This window comes from Rhinolophus sinicus, linkage group LG18 (genome assembly GCF_036562045.2).
Source record: "Rhinolophus sinicus isolate RSC01 linkage group LG18, ASM3656204v1, whole genome shotgun sequence".
NCBI lineage: Eukaryota > Metazoa > Chordata > Mammalia > Chiroptera > Rhinolophidae > Rhinolophus > Rhinolophus sinicus.
In genome coordinates this window covers 4454970-4471833 of record NC_133767.1, presented here as the reverse complement: position 1 = coordinate 4471833, position 16864 = coordinate 4454970, and the positions used below count along the sequence as shown (strand labels likewise).

The 16864-nt window shown below is 49.3% G+C and overlaps 1 protein-coding gene across 1 annotated transcript in view; it reads left to right on the top strand.

Annotated features, from left to right (window-relative positions):
* Positions 1 to 756: 756 nt before the first annotated feature.
* Positions 757 to 16864, top strand: part of XYLT1 (xylosyltransferase 1) — a 335332-nt gene continuing 319224 nt past the window's right edge. Inside the window, exon 1 of the mRNA XM_074322544.1 lies at positions 757 to 930. Within this exon, the coding sequence (XP_074178645.1) occupies positions 772 to 930 (159 nt within the window). The 5' untranslated portion in view covers positions 757 to 771. The remainder of the gene's footprint in view (positions 931 to 16864) is intronic.

The window sequence follows — 16864 nt, the reverse complement described above, 5'->3', positions numbered from 1 at the left end:
TGTAACAATACGTTCTCTTTTCTGGATCTCTGCATGGGAAATAGGGTAACCAGCAGTCTCGCTTTGCCTGGGACCAGAGCTGGCGTGCTGAGCACACAACCTGTACGGTCACACAGGGCCCCACGCTCAGAGGGACACCACGCTTGCTCTGCTGTCTCAGTCTTAAAATTCTTTCTTAGTAATTTTTGAACAAGAGCCCTGCACTTTCATTTGGCATCAGGTCCCACAAATTGCATAGTTGGCCCTTCATGGACTGAGGGTTTTCTCAGAATATGGGCTGTTCGGTGCTAGAACTGGGAAGGTCCCAGGCAAACTGGGATGGTTGGTGACCCCAAATGGCACGCAGGGCCCAGGCGGGGAAGCAAGTAGAGGGCATCTGGTGGCTTAATGCCCAAGCCCCTGGTTCCTCCAAGGGGGCACCTGGCAGGATTTGCCGAAACCCCAGGCCTCAGGCTCACAGGCTGGGCAGGTTCCAGAGGAGCTGCTCGCCGCAGAGCTGCCTGGGGAAGCAGCTGGATCTCGTTTAGCACATGAGGCGGGAGTGGGCTGAGGAGAGACTGTGCGGCTCTTTGTAAATTGTTGTGATAAGTTGTTGTGATAGAGCAAATGGAAACAGTATCCGGACACGTCTCCTGGCCAGGCATGCTTTATCCAAAGCATGAGCCATTCACAGAAATCCCCCACCTATTCTGAGAAGGGGAACTTTCTGCTTCACGCGCAGCAAAAGCCCCAGCAAGATAAGCTCCTGGCACCTTCAGGGCCCCCTCCCACATGCTGCCTGGCTCCATTCTGCTGCTGCTTCCTCCCAGGGTGGATGAGGCGAGAAAGAGGACAAAAATCAATCCTTCAGCTCCCAGGGCCTGTCCTCTGGCTGGAGCCAGATTCAAGGAACCCAGAGGACAGAGATGCCAGGGTCCTGGGAAGAAACAGGTAGGAGAAGCCGCAGGCCAAATACTTCTCTGTCATTGCAGCCAAAATGCCTTGCCTTTCCTGAAAAGCAACTCACAGCCACTCCACGTGAACGAGAAAGAGCAGCCATCTTCGGAAGTCACAGTCTCCTAAACGGGGATGGGCTACGCGACGATTGGGGTGCTGGATGGAAACATTCAGATTTCTGTTTATCTTTGCATTTTTTTCTCATGCTTTTTAGTAGCTCTTTCTTGTATGTGCACGGTCATTTGGCGAGTATATTGTATAACATAATTTGTTTGTGATGGTTCTAATAATGGGGTGTCTGTTCATTTTCTTGGAGGGAGGTGTCCATGATCCAAACTGTTTGGAGACTGTTGGCTCAGGTACTTTATGCCTTTGGAGCCAAAAGAAGCTGTAAGTGTCTATGCAGGCTCTTTCCCCCTTCCCACAGCTCAGCACAGTATGTGCGCGGACTCTGCATGAGTCGTCGTGTGGGAGCAGTGAAGCCGCACACGATCTGATGCCAGAGACAGGGAGACACTTAGAAGGTGCTGACCACATACTTTGGAACAAAAGATTGAAGGTGCGATTGAAACGATGGGTCAGGAGTTGCTGGGTGGATACAGAGTGGGAAGGTATTTTAGGCAAAAGAGAGAGTTTGGGCCAAACCACGGAAAGAATAGTATTCAGTTTGTGGTTGAGAGAAGCAATCGAGAGGTGAGACTGGAGATGACGGCAGATGACAGAGCGAGGAGCGGAGAGAAGATACAGGAGGAAAGGCAGGTTGTTCCCAGTACAGTGCCTGGAATATAGTACGTGCTCAATAAATATTTTTTGAATGAATGAACAAAGGGATGAATTACAGATAGCTTTGAATGCCAGGAGAAGGACATGAACTTTCACTGGCGGCAATGAGAAGGCACCATGAAAGCTCTAGTTACTGTTTCTTACCTTCGGCAGTTTTGAGAATGAGTGGGGTCTGCTCAGATCTTCACTTCAGAAGACAGGGCACAATATACGGTAAGCTGGGTACAGAGCTATGGAAGGCCCATGTCTACTCTGGGTAGCTTGAATTCTCTCGGTGGAGATGGAGGTTGAAGAAACACGCATGCGTAGAAAAAATCAGTAACTACAGAGCTCTGAAGGGAAAACAGGAAAGCGTGAGAGCGAGTCATGGGGAGGGTTTCTGTGAAGGATCCCTGCTTCAGGGGATCGCTGAAGATTTAGAATCAGTTAGCCTGGTAAAGGGATAGGAAAACAGCATTTCGGGCAGAGAGACAAGCTCATGCGTCGAGAGGGGCTTGCCAAATGGGAGAAAGTGAAAAAAACATGCGACTGGAGCATTGCGGGACGCGCGGTAGAAAGAAGCCTAAGGTGAGTCTGGAAATAGGGAGGGACCCACTCCAGCCAGACCAGGAGGCCCCTGTTAAGGACGATTCTCATCCCGAGAGCAAAAAGGAGCCATGGGCAACCTATGCAGAGGAGTTTATAAGTTTTTTAACAGGTCACATCCAAGTACATGGGTCCAGATGATTTGCACCTGGACAAAAGGCCTGCTTATCTTTCTTTCCTCAGATTAGTCACAATGTGCTTAGGTTTGCTGGTAATAGAACTCGGGAGTCAAAGCCCATTGACACTACGGGTTAGTTTTCTTGAACTGAAATGATCCAGAGGTCGGTGATGCCTGAGCTCACTCAGCAGCTCAACAGTTGCTCCTCTGTGATTCTCTTGGCCTTTCCTCATGGTCACAAATTGGCTGCCACAGCGCCGAACATCACATCCTTACCTGCCATGTGCAGAGAAGAAGAAGGCCTCCTTGTATCCACACACAAACACGTTTTTTTTGTTTGTTTGTTTGTTTTTGTTTTTTTGTTTTTTGCCAGCAGTGGGTGTATTTCCCCAAATCCCTTAGATACCTTTGGGGTCTACGGCAACCAGATTTCCTCTTTATGGGGATTGGGTCACTGGCCATCCCCTAGGGAGACTGATAACGCAAGTGACCACTTTGTCTGTCTCTGTCATAGGAGGGAGTCTCTGCCAGAACAGAAGGGCCACTGAGTAGGCAAACCAGAGAGCCTCCAGGACAGCTCTTGACACGATGTGTATTTTTCCCTGGTCTTTTTGAGACTTCCTGATTCTGTCTATGAAAGGAAATGTCTCTTTCTTGCACTGAAGCCATACAGAAACCAAACCATAGTGTGGGATATGGGGCTACCTGCACAACTTGAAAGAAGGAGTCAAGGGTGACAGTAAGACAGTAAACAAGGGAGGAAAGGGATGGAGATGAGGGTCACTTTGCATGTCACCTCTTCCCCACGTTGTACCGGGGGGGTAATTACCTGCTTTTTGTACAGCTTGCTGTAGGGGAAAGAGCACCGGACTAGGAGTCAGGAGGCATATATTCTTGTCCTGCTTCATCTTTAACTAGCTGGGTGACCTTAGGCAAAGCAGCACTTTTTTTTTAAGTATTTCCTCTAGGAAAAAAAAAAAAAAGTATAAATAATGTAACGAAACACCCACCTCGCTAAAGGAAGATATCACAGGAACCATGAGAGCCCTGCTTGTTCTCCTGCAACGTCATCCTACCTCATCCCCACCCTCCAACCACAACCTTGAATTTGGTGCTAACGATCCCTTGACTTTGAACATTTCTGTTCCACATTTGTATCCTTAAAGGGTACATGTTATGTTTGGAATATAGTTCAACCTTGACATAAAATATTGTATCAGTGGATTCTTTGGCAGTCGATTCTTCCATCCACACTTGGTTTCCCCTCCGCATTATAGGTGATACGATACCTCACGTTCATTGAGTTAACTGCCGGATACTGTTTCAGTGTCTCAGGGTTCCAGGTTGTCCATCCTTTCTCCCACTGATAGACAGTTGGCGTTGTTACTATTTGTTTTCGCTATTACAACCTGATACTTTGTATACATTTCCCAGTGCGCATGTATCAGGGTTTCTGTCTAGGGCATATCATGAGAGAATCACTGTGTGGGAAAGCACACAATTGAGAGTCGAACCCACCAGGATTATTTTCCAGTTCTGCCAGCCACCAGGTCCAGCATCCCGGGCAGGTCCTCGAACCTCTCTCCGCCAGATTCTCCACTAGGGGATAATGATGTCATTATGAGAATCAGTGGGCAGATTAAATTGCGTCCCTCAAATGCCTAACAGAGTCTGGGCACAGAGCAGTTCGCAGTTAGCGGTTTCCCCCTACTTTTCCTTTTGTTCTCCTCTTGTTTCATTATTTATAAAATAGTGATTATTTTCTTCATCTTGCTAGCTCCCCAGGATCAAAGGGGATGAAGGAATAGGTAAAAACCTTAGGAAATTGCTGTCTTTATAAGACAAAATGGTTCTAAGATCAGCGATATCACACATGTCAACATAGCATATAAAAGTGCTTTGAAAGTGAAAACCAGCCCTCATTCATTCATTCATCAGATGTCCTTTGAGGTCCGTGCTCACCAGGCATCAGGTCCTCAAAGAGTGAACAGACAGATGAGGACGTGGACTTTTCATGCCAGCTGTAGGCTCCCTGCAGAGAAAGGTACCAAACAGTTAGCACACACGTAAGTGCAAAATGTGCAGGATCAGAGGAAGGAAAACAATAGCTAATAATAAGAACAACAACAAATAGTAGCCTTAGCACTTATTACGTGTCCTGCACTAAAACTAATTTAATTCTCACAACAGCCCTATGAGATTGATGCTATTTTTGCATGGGTCAGAATCCTGGCAGGAAGCGGATGGCACACTCCAGGGGGTAACTCAAGTGAGGGCAATGAGGGGAGTACTTACAGAGGTGTGGGCAGGGCTGATGGAAACAACCAGGGGTGACGAGGCCTCGGGGGCTAGCAACAGTGACATCAGAGGGCAGTGACCCCCCTGGTGCTGAAAGGGCATGGTGGGCGGTGGTTTCTGGAGCTCAGGCGTGGCTGCCCATTGGGGACAGAGCTGCCACCGAGCAGGCAGGGAGCTGGGTGGGAAAATGGCTTGATCTCCTCTCCTGCTGCCAGAGGACATGGGGAGACCCTTGGTCGGCTGAAGGGAGCATAGAGGAGGCTGGAAAAGGATGGGCAGACAGAGAAGATCCGCAACAGCTGTCATCCTTGTTTACAAATGAGGAAGAAGAGGCACAGAGAAGGGAAAACGGTACCAAGAGAAAGGATGATCGAAAGACAGCTTGTTACTACAGCTCTTTGAGAGGTGACCCATACAGTGAGAAGGGGCAGCAGAGGGAGGAAAGTTCCAGAGAGAAGGATCGCGGTCCAGATTCTGAGTAAGGGAAGTTCCAGGTGTGCTGGAGAAGAAGGAAGGTCGGATCCGAGTGGCACAGATGTTTTTCTAAACTATTTGCAAGTCAAGTGCATATATCATAGCACTTTGGCATGCACCCCTTAAGAATAATATATTTTCCTAGAATTCTGTTTATTTTCCCCGGCTTTATTGAGATGTAACTGATGTATAGCATTGTGTAAGTTTACTGCGTATCATGTAATCACTGGATATATGTAGATACTGTGAAACGATCACCACAGTAAGTTTAGCTGACACATCCATCACCTCACATAGTTACAATGTTTGTGTGTCTGTGATGAGAACTTTTAAGATCTACTCTCTTAGCAACTTGCACGTGTGCACTACAGGACTGTTAGCTGTATATTACGAGTACATCCCCAGAACTTACCATCTTATAACTGGGAGACTGTCATTTTGATCACCTTCACCATTTCCTATGGCCGTCACCTCCGAGAACCACCAATCTGTTCTCTGCTTCTGCGAGTTTGGTTATTTTAGACTCTAGATAAAAGTAAAATCACATGGTATTTGTCTTTCCCTGACTTATTTCACTTAGCATGAAACCCTCAAGATTCATCCATGTTGTCACAAATGGCAGCATTTCCTTCTCTTTAAGGCAGCATAATATTCCATTGTGTATGTATCACATTTTTCATTTACCCATTCATCCACCCATGTGGGTGTGTAGGTTGTTTCCGTGTCTGAGCTATTATGAATAACGCGGCAGTGAACAGGGCGGGCAGATATCCCTCTGAGATATTGATTTCGTTTCCTTTGGATATTTACCCAGAAGTGGAATTGCTGGGTCAGAATGTCCTTCTATTTTTTTCATTTTTTGAGGAACTTCCATATTGTTTTCCATAGTGGCTGCACCAATTTACGTTCCCACCGACATTGCACAAGGGTTCCCTTTTCTCCACATCCTCGCCAACACTTGTTACCTCTTGTGTTTTTGAGGCTAGTCCTTCAAACAGGTGTAGGGTGGTACCTCACTGTGGTTTGGATTTGCATTTCCCTGATGATGAGTGACGTTGAGCATCTTTTCATGTACCTGTTGGCCCTTTGAATATTGTTTTTTGGAAAAATGCCCATTCAGGTCCTTCGCCCATTTTTAATTGAATTACAGCCGGTGCTTGAAAAACATTTCATTCAACGTTATAAAGTTGATTAGAAGAAAAAAAAAAGATTTCTGGCTGGGGCCGCTGTCTGTATGGTTTGCACGGTCTCCCTGGTTTGTGTGGGTTTTCTTGGGGTGCTCTGGTTTCCTCCCACACCCCAAAGATGTGCACTTGAGGTGAACCGGTGTGTGTACAATGTCCCAATGAGTGTAGGTGGGTGTGAGTGTCTCTGCGATGGGTGAGTGGCCAGTGGAAGAGGCTCATGAGACATGAGCAAGAGAAAGCCCCTTGCAAGAGACGAGAAAGTAGAGCCCGGTTTCACTGAAGGCGAACGCTTTCCAGCTGAGAGAGTCTTTCACTTCTCTGATTATTGAAACTTGCAATGCATGAAGGAAATTTCAATCCACCTTCCTCTTCCCACCTTAAAAATCCAGCTCACTCTGCCAGCTCCCATCAGAATGCCCACAGACATTAGACGGTCCTCTGCCTTGGTTGATTCATCTAGAAATTTCTCTGCCACTACGACAAGGCCATTCAGACCTGACTCTGTTTGTTCCCTCAGCACCTTTTACATTTCCTCTAGCCATAAGTCAAATATTTTTTCAAGTTCTGTCTATCTTTGTTTGTTTTATTTTGAGGTTTGTTTGTTTGTTTGTTTGTTTGTTTGCTTTACCTGCCCCAAACCCACCTACTTGTTTCCGATGGGTGGTGGGAAAGCCGGCCTTTCTGACAGCTAGAGACTTAGATAGATCACAACCCCTAATGGACCTTGCAATAAATAGCTGTATTGCTCTGAGTGGTGGCGTCTCTCAGGATGAGTTATAAATAAAGCTGGCCGAAGCATCATGTTGTGACCCGCAAGGAGCAGCCTCAGCCAAAGTATGGCATTTTGCAAAGTCCAGCAAGAGTTTTAACGACAGCTTCCTTTGGAGGCTTGCACGGAGCAGGGAGCTTGGAAGATAAGAAGGATTGCAATAGCGACAGTATTTTTATCATTATTCATTTATTGAGCTATTATTACATGCCAGACACTGTGCTGAGTAGTTTGCAGGCATATCTCGTTTAATTCTTAAGTCTCTATGATTTTAGTTTCACAAATAAGAAAATTGAGGCTCAGAGAGGGGAAGTCGTCTGCCTCCAGGGTGTTTGATTCTGCGTGTCTGGGTAGAACTGCAGAATTTGTATGTCTCACAGGTTTCCAGGTGATACCACTGGTCCAGGGAACACACTTTGAGAACCACTGAGTTTTTGAGCTGCTCTTGTGCTGGCGTTTCCCCCATTGACTTAGGTTGACCCCCACTGCAATTCAGACAGAAAGTTTCATTACCCCTATTTAAGATCTGAGGTCCAGAAGAGGGAAGTGGTGTCTTCAGAAACACACAGGTGTGGCTGACTTCACAGCCATTCCTCCGTGAGCTCAGCGGAAAAGGCTTTCACGGACCCAGACACGCGGAGGGTTTCAGAAATAGTTGTTAAAATATTCACGACGTGGCCTTTAAAACCAGCGGGTCAAATAAGAGAGTCCTGGTTAGGCTTTGGCCATCCTCTCTGCTGTCCCTTGGTCACTGCACGGAAGACAGCCTTATAGCATCACTTCTGGTGCTTCTTACTCTGACCTGGGCATGTTTCCAAGTAGAGCTTGGGAGGAAAGTCCAGGCCACTTCCTCCTACCTGTGTGTGTGGTCTGTGCCTCCACGTGCCCTGTGCCCAGAAATGATAACAAGCCGTACCTTCTCGGCACTGCACATGGCCCTCTGCTGGGCTGAAAGAGTTAATGCAAGTTCCGAAAGGTTTCACCCGGGAAGACAGCTCAGGTCCCCTGACCTTAGCCGGGGGGTGGGGGTGGGGGTGGGGGTGCTATGCTATTCAGCCTGGAACCTGCATTCCTCCGTTCCGCAGACACTTACTCAGGACCAAATAAGTACTTGGTGCTATTCGGGATGCTAAGGGTTCAGGTGAGAATGACCCACGCAGTTCCTCTCCTCCCAGAGCTTAGAGTCCAGTGCAGTGGTTTCCACCAGGGAGAGTCGCACACCTGCCCCCACTCGGGACACTGCATGATGTCTAGGGACATTTCTGGTTGACAGAACTGGGACAGAGTGGGAGGGACGCAGCTGGCATCTGGTGGGTGGAGGCCAGGGAAGCTGCCACACATCCCACAATGCACCAGGGAGCCCCTAGCAGCGCAGAATGACGTGACCCCAAATGTCCTTAGTGTCGAGCCTGAGAAACCCTGGTATAGAGTGAGTAAGACAGACACACATAAACAGGCAGTGAACATACACCGGGGGTGACATCTGTGATGGAGGGAAGGTGAGGGTACTGTTGGAACTAGAGAAAAACACCTAATCCACAGATTCGGGCTCTGGAGGGATTCCAGGAAGAGGTAATGTCTAAGCTGAAAACCGAAAGGTGAGTCAGACAAGAGGATTCGGGGTCGGGGCAGGAAGAGTGATCCAGAAGCAGGAAGCAATGTGTGCGAAGAGACAAAAGGCGTATTAGAGCAACTGTGCTCACGCCTAACCTCGTGGGGCACCCAGCAGCCGCCAGCCGCTGCTCGAAGCACTGTACACTCTGTTCACGCTCTGTTCACGCACTTAACACTCACGGCTCCCTTACAAAGCAAATGCTTCTGTTATGCCCATGTTATGGATGCGGTACCCTTGGCCCAGAGAGGTCAACTGATTTGCCCAAAGCCACACAGCTGATATGTGGTAGACCTGGAATTGGAAGCAGGCATCCCGGCTCCCAGAGTCTGTAACTCTGACCGTTCTGCTACATGCAGATAATAATTCCCCCTACTGGGGGCATGAGACATGGGGAGTGGAGTCTGGCCAGTGTGCGAGCCACCTGGGTGGTTTAGGCATAGCTTAATGGCAGTGGGAAGTCATTGAAGGATTTGCCTGGGAAAGGGGCATTTTCAGACATCCAGGGAGTAGCATAGGTCAGGGAAAAGCCCAGATGAAGAGTGAATAGAGGCTGAGAAGCCTTTTAAATTCATGATCCTAAGGAAATCCGGTTGCCTTTGTGTTCCATGGAGAGGTAAGCATTTCTGAAGAAATCTCACCCGTCCAGTATCTCTCCCCACAAGTGTCAGGGGGTCGCCTGTCGGCCTGTGATAAAATTAGAACAAAGTGGGCGAAAATGGGCTTCCGTGCTGTATTTCAGCGGCGGCGTCTCCGTGGTCAGCCCCCACGAGGTTTCACTAGCTTGCTAACTAGACGCTTTAAAATAACAGAAATGTTTAATAGTAGAAAAATACAGTTATTAGCTCTGATTATAGGGGAATCCGATTGAGCCGGGAGTACGCTCTGCCTGTCTTCCCCTAACTGGCAATTTCAAGCTGCTTCCTTTCCCCAAAATTTTAGAAAAGGAAGAACCCAAACCTTGCAAGCGGCTCCGCGTTGTTTATTTGTTATTTTTAAACAAATGGAAATCGATCTGCCTTCCGGGGAGCCCAGTAGCGCCAAATGGCCCGGTTCTCCTGCAGGCTTTTGTGGTGAACACCATCCGTTAACCATGAGATCTTCAATTGTGAATAATCAGGGAGCTAATTAGGGCCTGACGGCATTGCCCTCACCGGCAGTAGCATCTTTCAGGACTAAGTGGGGTGAAATGTGCCGCTCATGCTTGGGAGGGCGGTGGCGTTTCCCTGGAACATTCCGACCCTGGTCTCTCTGCTCCAGGCCTCCCCCGAGGAAGCTGGGTCCAGGGAGCGTCAGTTTTAAGGAGAACCCTGCCCACTTCCCATCCTGTGCTTCCCAGCAGATGTTTATTGAGGGTCTGCGTTTCAGACCAGGGAGCTTATATCCTGTGGACGCTCCTGGAGGGCTTCAAGAGAGAGGCAGGCAGGGTTAGTATGAGACCAGTGGAGAGCAGGGGCCGAGAGTACGTGTAGGGAGACCAGTGAGCCTGGCCCTGGAGGCTGGACCAAGGTGCCCTCGGCAGAGACGAGAAGGGAGGGTTCCCTGGCATGTTGGGAGGCATAGACCCTGGGTGCTGGCTCACGGTATTTGGCTAATGGACAGTGCAGACCTCTGGCCCCATCCGTGCATTTCCTCCTCGGACCAGCGGACGGAGCTCCCCTCCACAAAGCATTCTCTTCCCCACCTGTGTTTCTTCAGCTCCTGGGGGGCGCATGCGTTGGAGTTCTCAGTAGGTGCTTGGTCTACCGCCAGCCCAACACCCAAAGGCAATAGACTTTTCTCAATAGAAAGCCACAGTGGTTTCCAGAAAGCCTGCCATGCGAATATGAAACAATGTGCGTTGTTTTTGGTTTTGGTTTATTTCTGGGTCACAAGGACCTCACGTATTCTCATGAGGAGTGATGTAGGCTGACGCCCAGAAAAAGGCACGTGTTCGAAAGATAGTTCCTACACCCATCCCCCTAAAGAGCTTCCGGGAACACTTCGGGGAGCTCTGGACCTCAGTAAAGGTCCCCCCTTCTCAAGGGGCTGGGCACTCACCACCTGGATCTAACAGATCTTTAAATAATACCCCTATTTTCAGCTTACGTGCCACCCAGCACGCCTCGCCACTGAAAACCTTTGCCTGTCATGAGGAATAGAGCAAAGGACAGCGCTTCCTCGGGTCTATGCTGTCTCGTCCATTTTGAGATGGAGATAAACTGCCCTTGTCGAACCAAATGAGCTCACGGGGAGGAAGAATCAGGCGCCAGTGAGCTCAGCAGCCTGTGTGAGCGGGAGCCAGCAAGGCACCATGTTTGGGGGGCGGGGAGATTAAGTAAGATTGCGTCTCAGTGCTGAGCTGCCCACGCTGGTGGTGGTTGTACACGGACCCGGTCTGGGCATGCCCAGAGCCTCCCGGAACAGCCCCCTGCCCTACTGGGCTGGGTTATTTGCGGACTCAAATGAGGGCTTATCCATGAAAACCTTTTTACAACCCTCACAGGCCACACTTCAAGTACTGTTGCTCTAAGTATGTGTCAAGATGTGCTTCCAAAGCTCCCTGCTCAGAAACGGGGGGTTCTGGGATTTCAGACAAACAAACAAACTTGGTGTTTCGTCTTGCACAACATCCTTTGAGCTCACCGGTAACATCCTAAGACACGGGGGCTGGAAAGTTTTCGCCTACGCTCGTAAAGCAGGTTGAATGAAACAATAGTTGGATTCCGCTGTGTAGCTGATGCATGGCTACTTGTCACTGTGTACGTTCCAAAATGTGGTCACGCGTCTGGATCAGCAGAAACTGCACGGGGTGGGGGGCGGGGGGGGTGGGACTCTGACCAAGTGATGGTTTCCCTTTCTGTTCTCGCCCCTGTGTTTAAAAACTGGTTTTCGAAGACCCAGAGTCCACTGTTCTTCGGCCGTAGGGAGGAAGCGGGGAGAGGCCGCTTTGGTGTTTTCAGGCCACTGTTGCCGGGGTGCCACTGTCCCTGCAGATGCTGGACGAGGACAGGCTGTGTGTTTGTGCGAAGGAGCACGGCCCCTGCACATGTGCACATCTATAAAATAGAGTCATTTTTATCCACTAAAAACTGATACCATAAAATAATATTTAATGGCAGGAGAGCTGATATGGATTATGTCACGCCCCCACCTCCAGAAAAAAAATAAAAAAGAGAGGTTGGAATCGTAACACCCCATCCCTCAGAATGTGCCCTTACCTGGGAATAGGGTCCTTGCAGATGCCATTAGTAGCAGTGAGGCCATATCAACGTAAGGGGGGGCCCTGGTCCCCTCTGACTGGTGTCCTCATAAGATGACACATGAAGACAGAGACACACAGGGAGAAGGTCACATGATGACGGAGGCCGAGCCTGGGGTGATGTAACTTCAATCCAAGGAACTCCCGGGGTGGCCAGCAACCCTCAGAAGCCAGGAAGCACCAAGGAAGGTTTCCCCCAGGTTTCAGAGGGGCACATCCCTGCCTGCCCAACACCTTGATTTTCAACTTCTAACTTCCAGACTCTGAGACAATCCAGGTCTGTTGTTTTCAGCCACCCAGGTTGTGGTGTTTTGCCTTAGCTTCCCTAGGAGATGAATGCAGACACTGTTCGTGCTGTACTGCTCAGTGGAAAGGCAGCTAGTAAATCAGTGTGCCGACTGGGATCTCGTTTATCTAAAAATCATGATTGTGTAATTTCAGATGACAGGACGGGTGTACAGTAAAGTACAGAGTTATCACTGACAGAATTGCAGGTTTAGATTTTTGCTCACTTTTCGAGTTTCATGTTTCCTAAAACTTCAAAACAAAGAGATTGTTCGCATCATAGGAAAAAGGTCTTTTCTTTGTTAAATAAGAGATCATCACCCCTGAAAGTATGATCCCCTCACCTGCAGCTGTACCACAGACAGCAGGCTGCGTTTGCTTCCTAAGGTCACAGCCTCAAGACATTTCTTCTCTCGCCCACACGTGCCCAGACTATGGCTGTTCCCTGAGAGAGAAGCCAAAGGAGGATGGTTTCTCCCTCTCCCTTAGTAATCAGTGGCTCCCCAGTGTCATCAGAGTGTGGTCCATGTAAGATCTGCCATGCCCAGCCCCTGCCAACATATCCGCTCTCATTTCCCACCAATACTGGTCAGTTTGTACCCACCCCTGTGTAGCCCTACCCGCGCGCGCGCACACACACACACACACACACACACTCACACTCCTTTACTGGAGCCCCATGATGGTTTGTTCTTCAGGGAGGCCATGAAAAGAAGACGGACATTTTAAAGTCAGACAGAACTACTGGATTAGCATCTCAGCTCTTCGCTAAATAGCTGTGTTACCCCGAGCAGCTTACTTTACCTCTCTGAACCTCTTTCGATACTTCTGAAATCTCAGTAATATTGATGCCGGTCATCATGCCCATGGTTTGTAGAGTGAGTAAGCCTCCTTTTCCACCCCAAAGAGCCTAGAGGTTAGTGGGAGGAAGGGGCCCAAGGCTCAGCACGCGTGAACATTTTCAGAGACGTGGCAGTCACGTCCTGGAAAAGTCATCTCGAAAGTAGGGCCAGAGGTGTTTGATGATAATTAGAAATCACAAAAAAAGCACTGTGTAGCCCTGTAGTCTTTGAAATACCCATCAGCACAGACCATTAGGAAAGAGCAAAGAGAGCCACAGCGTAACTCAGCACTCCATTTCAGACTGACAGGCTTTAATCTAGCTTTTACATTTTTAATTATGTTAATCTAATTTTAGATATTAATGAGATTGTGGTGCACCGTATTTATTTCCATCGCAGGTGGTTTTCTTTCCCTCTCAGCCCCCCACTCTAACAGTGCAGGCACTGGAGACAGCCAGTTTCCCAGTGTGCCTCCGCCGGGTACGCCACGCAGAGCCGGCCAGTGGAAGCAGCATCAGGGAGGAGCTTGTTGGAAATGCAGATTCTCGGGCCCCGCCCAGACCTCCCGGATCAGAATCTGCACTTTCAGTTAACCCCCCACCCCCACATTTCTTGAGTGCATCACAGCACGAGAAGTACTACAGTTGAGGTCCCGCTGGACCCTCGCTTCTGTGAACATGGCTGGTCCGTGGTCCCAGGGGCCTCGGGGGGCTGCCAACCTAGTCAAAGCACCCCATCATTCTTCCAGGGTGTGTATAGGTCTTGTTCTTGTTTCAGTTTGGCATGGGGACGTAAAGGAACACATTGTCCTAAACAATCCTGAGCCCAGAGAGGAATGTCTGTCCTTTGGCCACACAAGGTTGGTTTCTTCACTGTGAGCTGCAGCGGCGCCAGGGGCCCTGGTGAGAGACAGCAGAGCTCACCTTTATTCTCTGTGACTCTGTGCCAGGCCCTGCGCTCAGTGCTTCACAGGTAAGCACTCATGTCATCCCGACAGCATCTCTGGGAAGTGGGTACCTACCTCTGTTATCCCCATTTCACAGGTGAGGAAACTGAGGCTCACAAGTGTAAGTGACTTTCCCAAGATCACAGCTAGACGGGCTTGGAACCCAGGAGTCTGACTCCAGAGACCAAACTCGTATCAGTTACACGCCCTGGGGAACCTCAACCCAAGCGAGACCGTGATTCCTTCGCCTGGCAAATACTTACAGAGCACCCACAAAGCGCCAGGCATGTGCGAGGGGCTGGGGTACGGCTGTGGATAGAGACAAAGATTTCACCCGGGGGAGCTTAACAGTGACCAGAGAATCACACACATGTGCACACACATGCCCACGTGTCCTTTCAGATGGGGAGAGTGCTAGGGAGAAGCGATACATGGTGCTCTAAGAGTAGCAGGGTTGCTGCCTGGTGGAGGGGTCAGGATGGGGGACCCTGGGAGAAGGTCTTTGAGCTCAGGGCTCACAGAGGCATTAGCTAGCAGTGCGGTGTGAACACAGCAGAAATAAGACAACATATGAAAATGCCCTGAGGGAGGGGGGTCCCCAGGTGTGGGCAGCATCTGAACGGCAGTCCAAGGGTGGGGGCACAGGAGCACAGGGCCGGAGCTGCCCAGTGGGGAGGAAGAGAGACAGGCCCCGCCAGGCGGGCCTTGGAGGCCATGCTGAGAACGTCCTTCTCCGTGGCGCCCCGCCATCCCTGTCTCAGCACCCCATGTCTCTCCTCTCCCATCTGACATGCCCTCGCCTCTTTCCCAAGCTCCAGGCTTTCCCATCTCCCTCGCTCTTCTAAGCTTCAGCCCTGCCCCCAGTCAGCACAGATTTGCAGCTGTAGTCATCAGGGCAGAGTTGGTTGCACAGGACAGAAGCCCCACGCAAATGGGCTTAAACCCGAATCGTGTAGCTTCCGGCACCGCCGTGTTCTGTACAATAACGCTGGAAATCCTCTCTCTCCGTCTTTGGACTCGGACTCCTTGGGTCGGCTTTGTCTCCAATGGGGGCGATGGCCCCCCTCCAGCTCTGGACCTGTATATCCTATTGGCTTATTAGCAGCCAGGAGGACCTCTTTCCTAATGGTTCTGTGACCTTCCGAGAATCCCAGGGGCCCAGCTTGGATCACGTGCTGATTGCCGCAGCCTGGCTCTGCTAACACCTTGGTTTGCCATCGCTGCTGGGGCCCAAATCTCCTAAGAAAGGATCTGAAGAGTGGTCATTACAGGCGTGCTGAGCAGGGGCAGGGGCTGGAGAGAAGGGAGCCCGGCCGGCTTCTGGGTGCCCTCCAGCATTGCATTTGCGTTCAGGCTTCACTCTGCTCCTCTTAGCAGGGGCGACTGAATCCTTCTTCCTCGTAGGAATTGGCTCCAGATATAAAATGCCATCGGTGATGTTTAAAATACTGTATTAAAAAGAGCTTTTTATCGTAAACACTGGCTTTGGAAATGTCAGCATGGTAAGGGCAGCATCTCAGAATCAACAAGAACCTACTGAATGTTCTGGTGGGCACGCAGTCTGGGGTGAGGCACCCTGAAAACCCTAAGTGATGAGTTTTCATCTCCTCTCCCCGGAATTGCTATGTTCTACTCCCTCACCCCCAGCATGTTGTTTATGCTGACTAACGAGGACATAATCATTATCTACCAAGGACGGAATTCTGTATCTTGGGGTGGAGGAGAGAAGGAGGAGACAGACACACAGACCAAGAAAAAGAGAGATTGACAGAGACAGATATAAATGGAAAGAGCCAGAAACCGAAAATAAATAAATCAAGAGTAGGCTTCCAGGAGAGGTCAGGGAGATGCCCCAAACATAAGTGTAACATTCATCAGGATTCCATTTCTGCGTGAATATGATTCTTGGGCCAAAGGACAGGAAACATTTTGACCTGGAATTTTCTTAGTGATTATGGACAGTTCCATAATCTTTGTCTAGGAGGGGAGGGCAGGAGGGGGGATCAGAGACGGGGAAGGCGCTCTTCTGGGAGCTCCCTCCTCCCGTCAGAGAGAGCGCAGGCAGACAGTACCCGCCTCCAGAAGGAACCGCTGCCCGTACGTGTGGCATCCCCAGCCAAGACACACACACCCTCCCCCGTCCTGTTGTTGACAAGACGTTTACAAATTCAGTGAGAGGGAAAAAAAATGCGGTCATTTATACCGCCGCGTTGTAAAGCCTGACATTAGTGGAGCTATTGGAACCATGAATCACAGAAGGAGGCAAAAACTCAAATAGATATAAATGTCCACTAATAGTGGGGAAGTTCGATAAATTACATTTCACCCGTATCGTGGAATAATAGGAAGCCGTTATAAAAATGAGAGAGACCTCTGTGGAGTGCCACGAGAGCGCCAAGAAATGCTAAGTTAAGATAAAAAAAAAAGCCAATTGAAGAAGCACACCTGTGGTATGATTCCATTTATTTATGCTAGAAAAAGATCTGCGCGTGTAAATGTGCACAGATAAAGGATCGATGGCGTGCCGTACAGTGATGACCCCCCGGGACGAGCTGAGCATAATAGGATTAGATCGCCATGGTTTTTTATGTGTTTATATTCCATATGTATCTTCTACCACCAGGCTCTTTTTCAATGAGAAATAATATAGAACTGACATCATTGTAACTACCATATGAGAAGTAACAATGAAAGTTAAGGATTTGGGAAAACAGAGAAAAAGTATTACTTCATTTACTCACCTTCAGCCTCATCACTATTCCCAACACCACCATCAGCACCACTGATA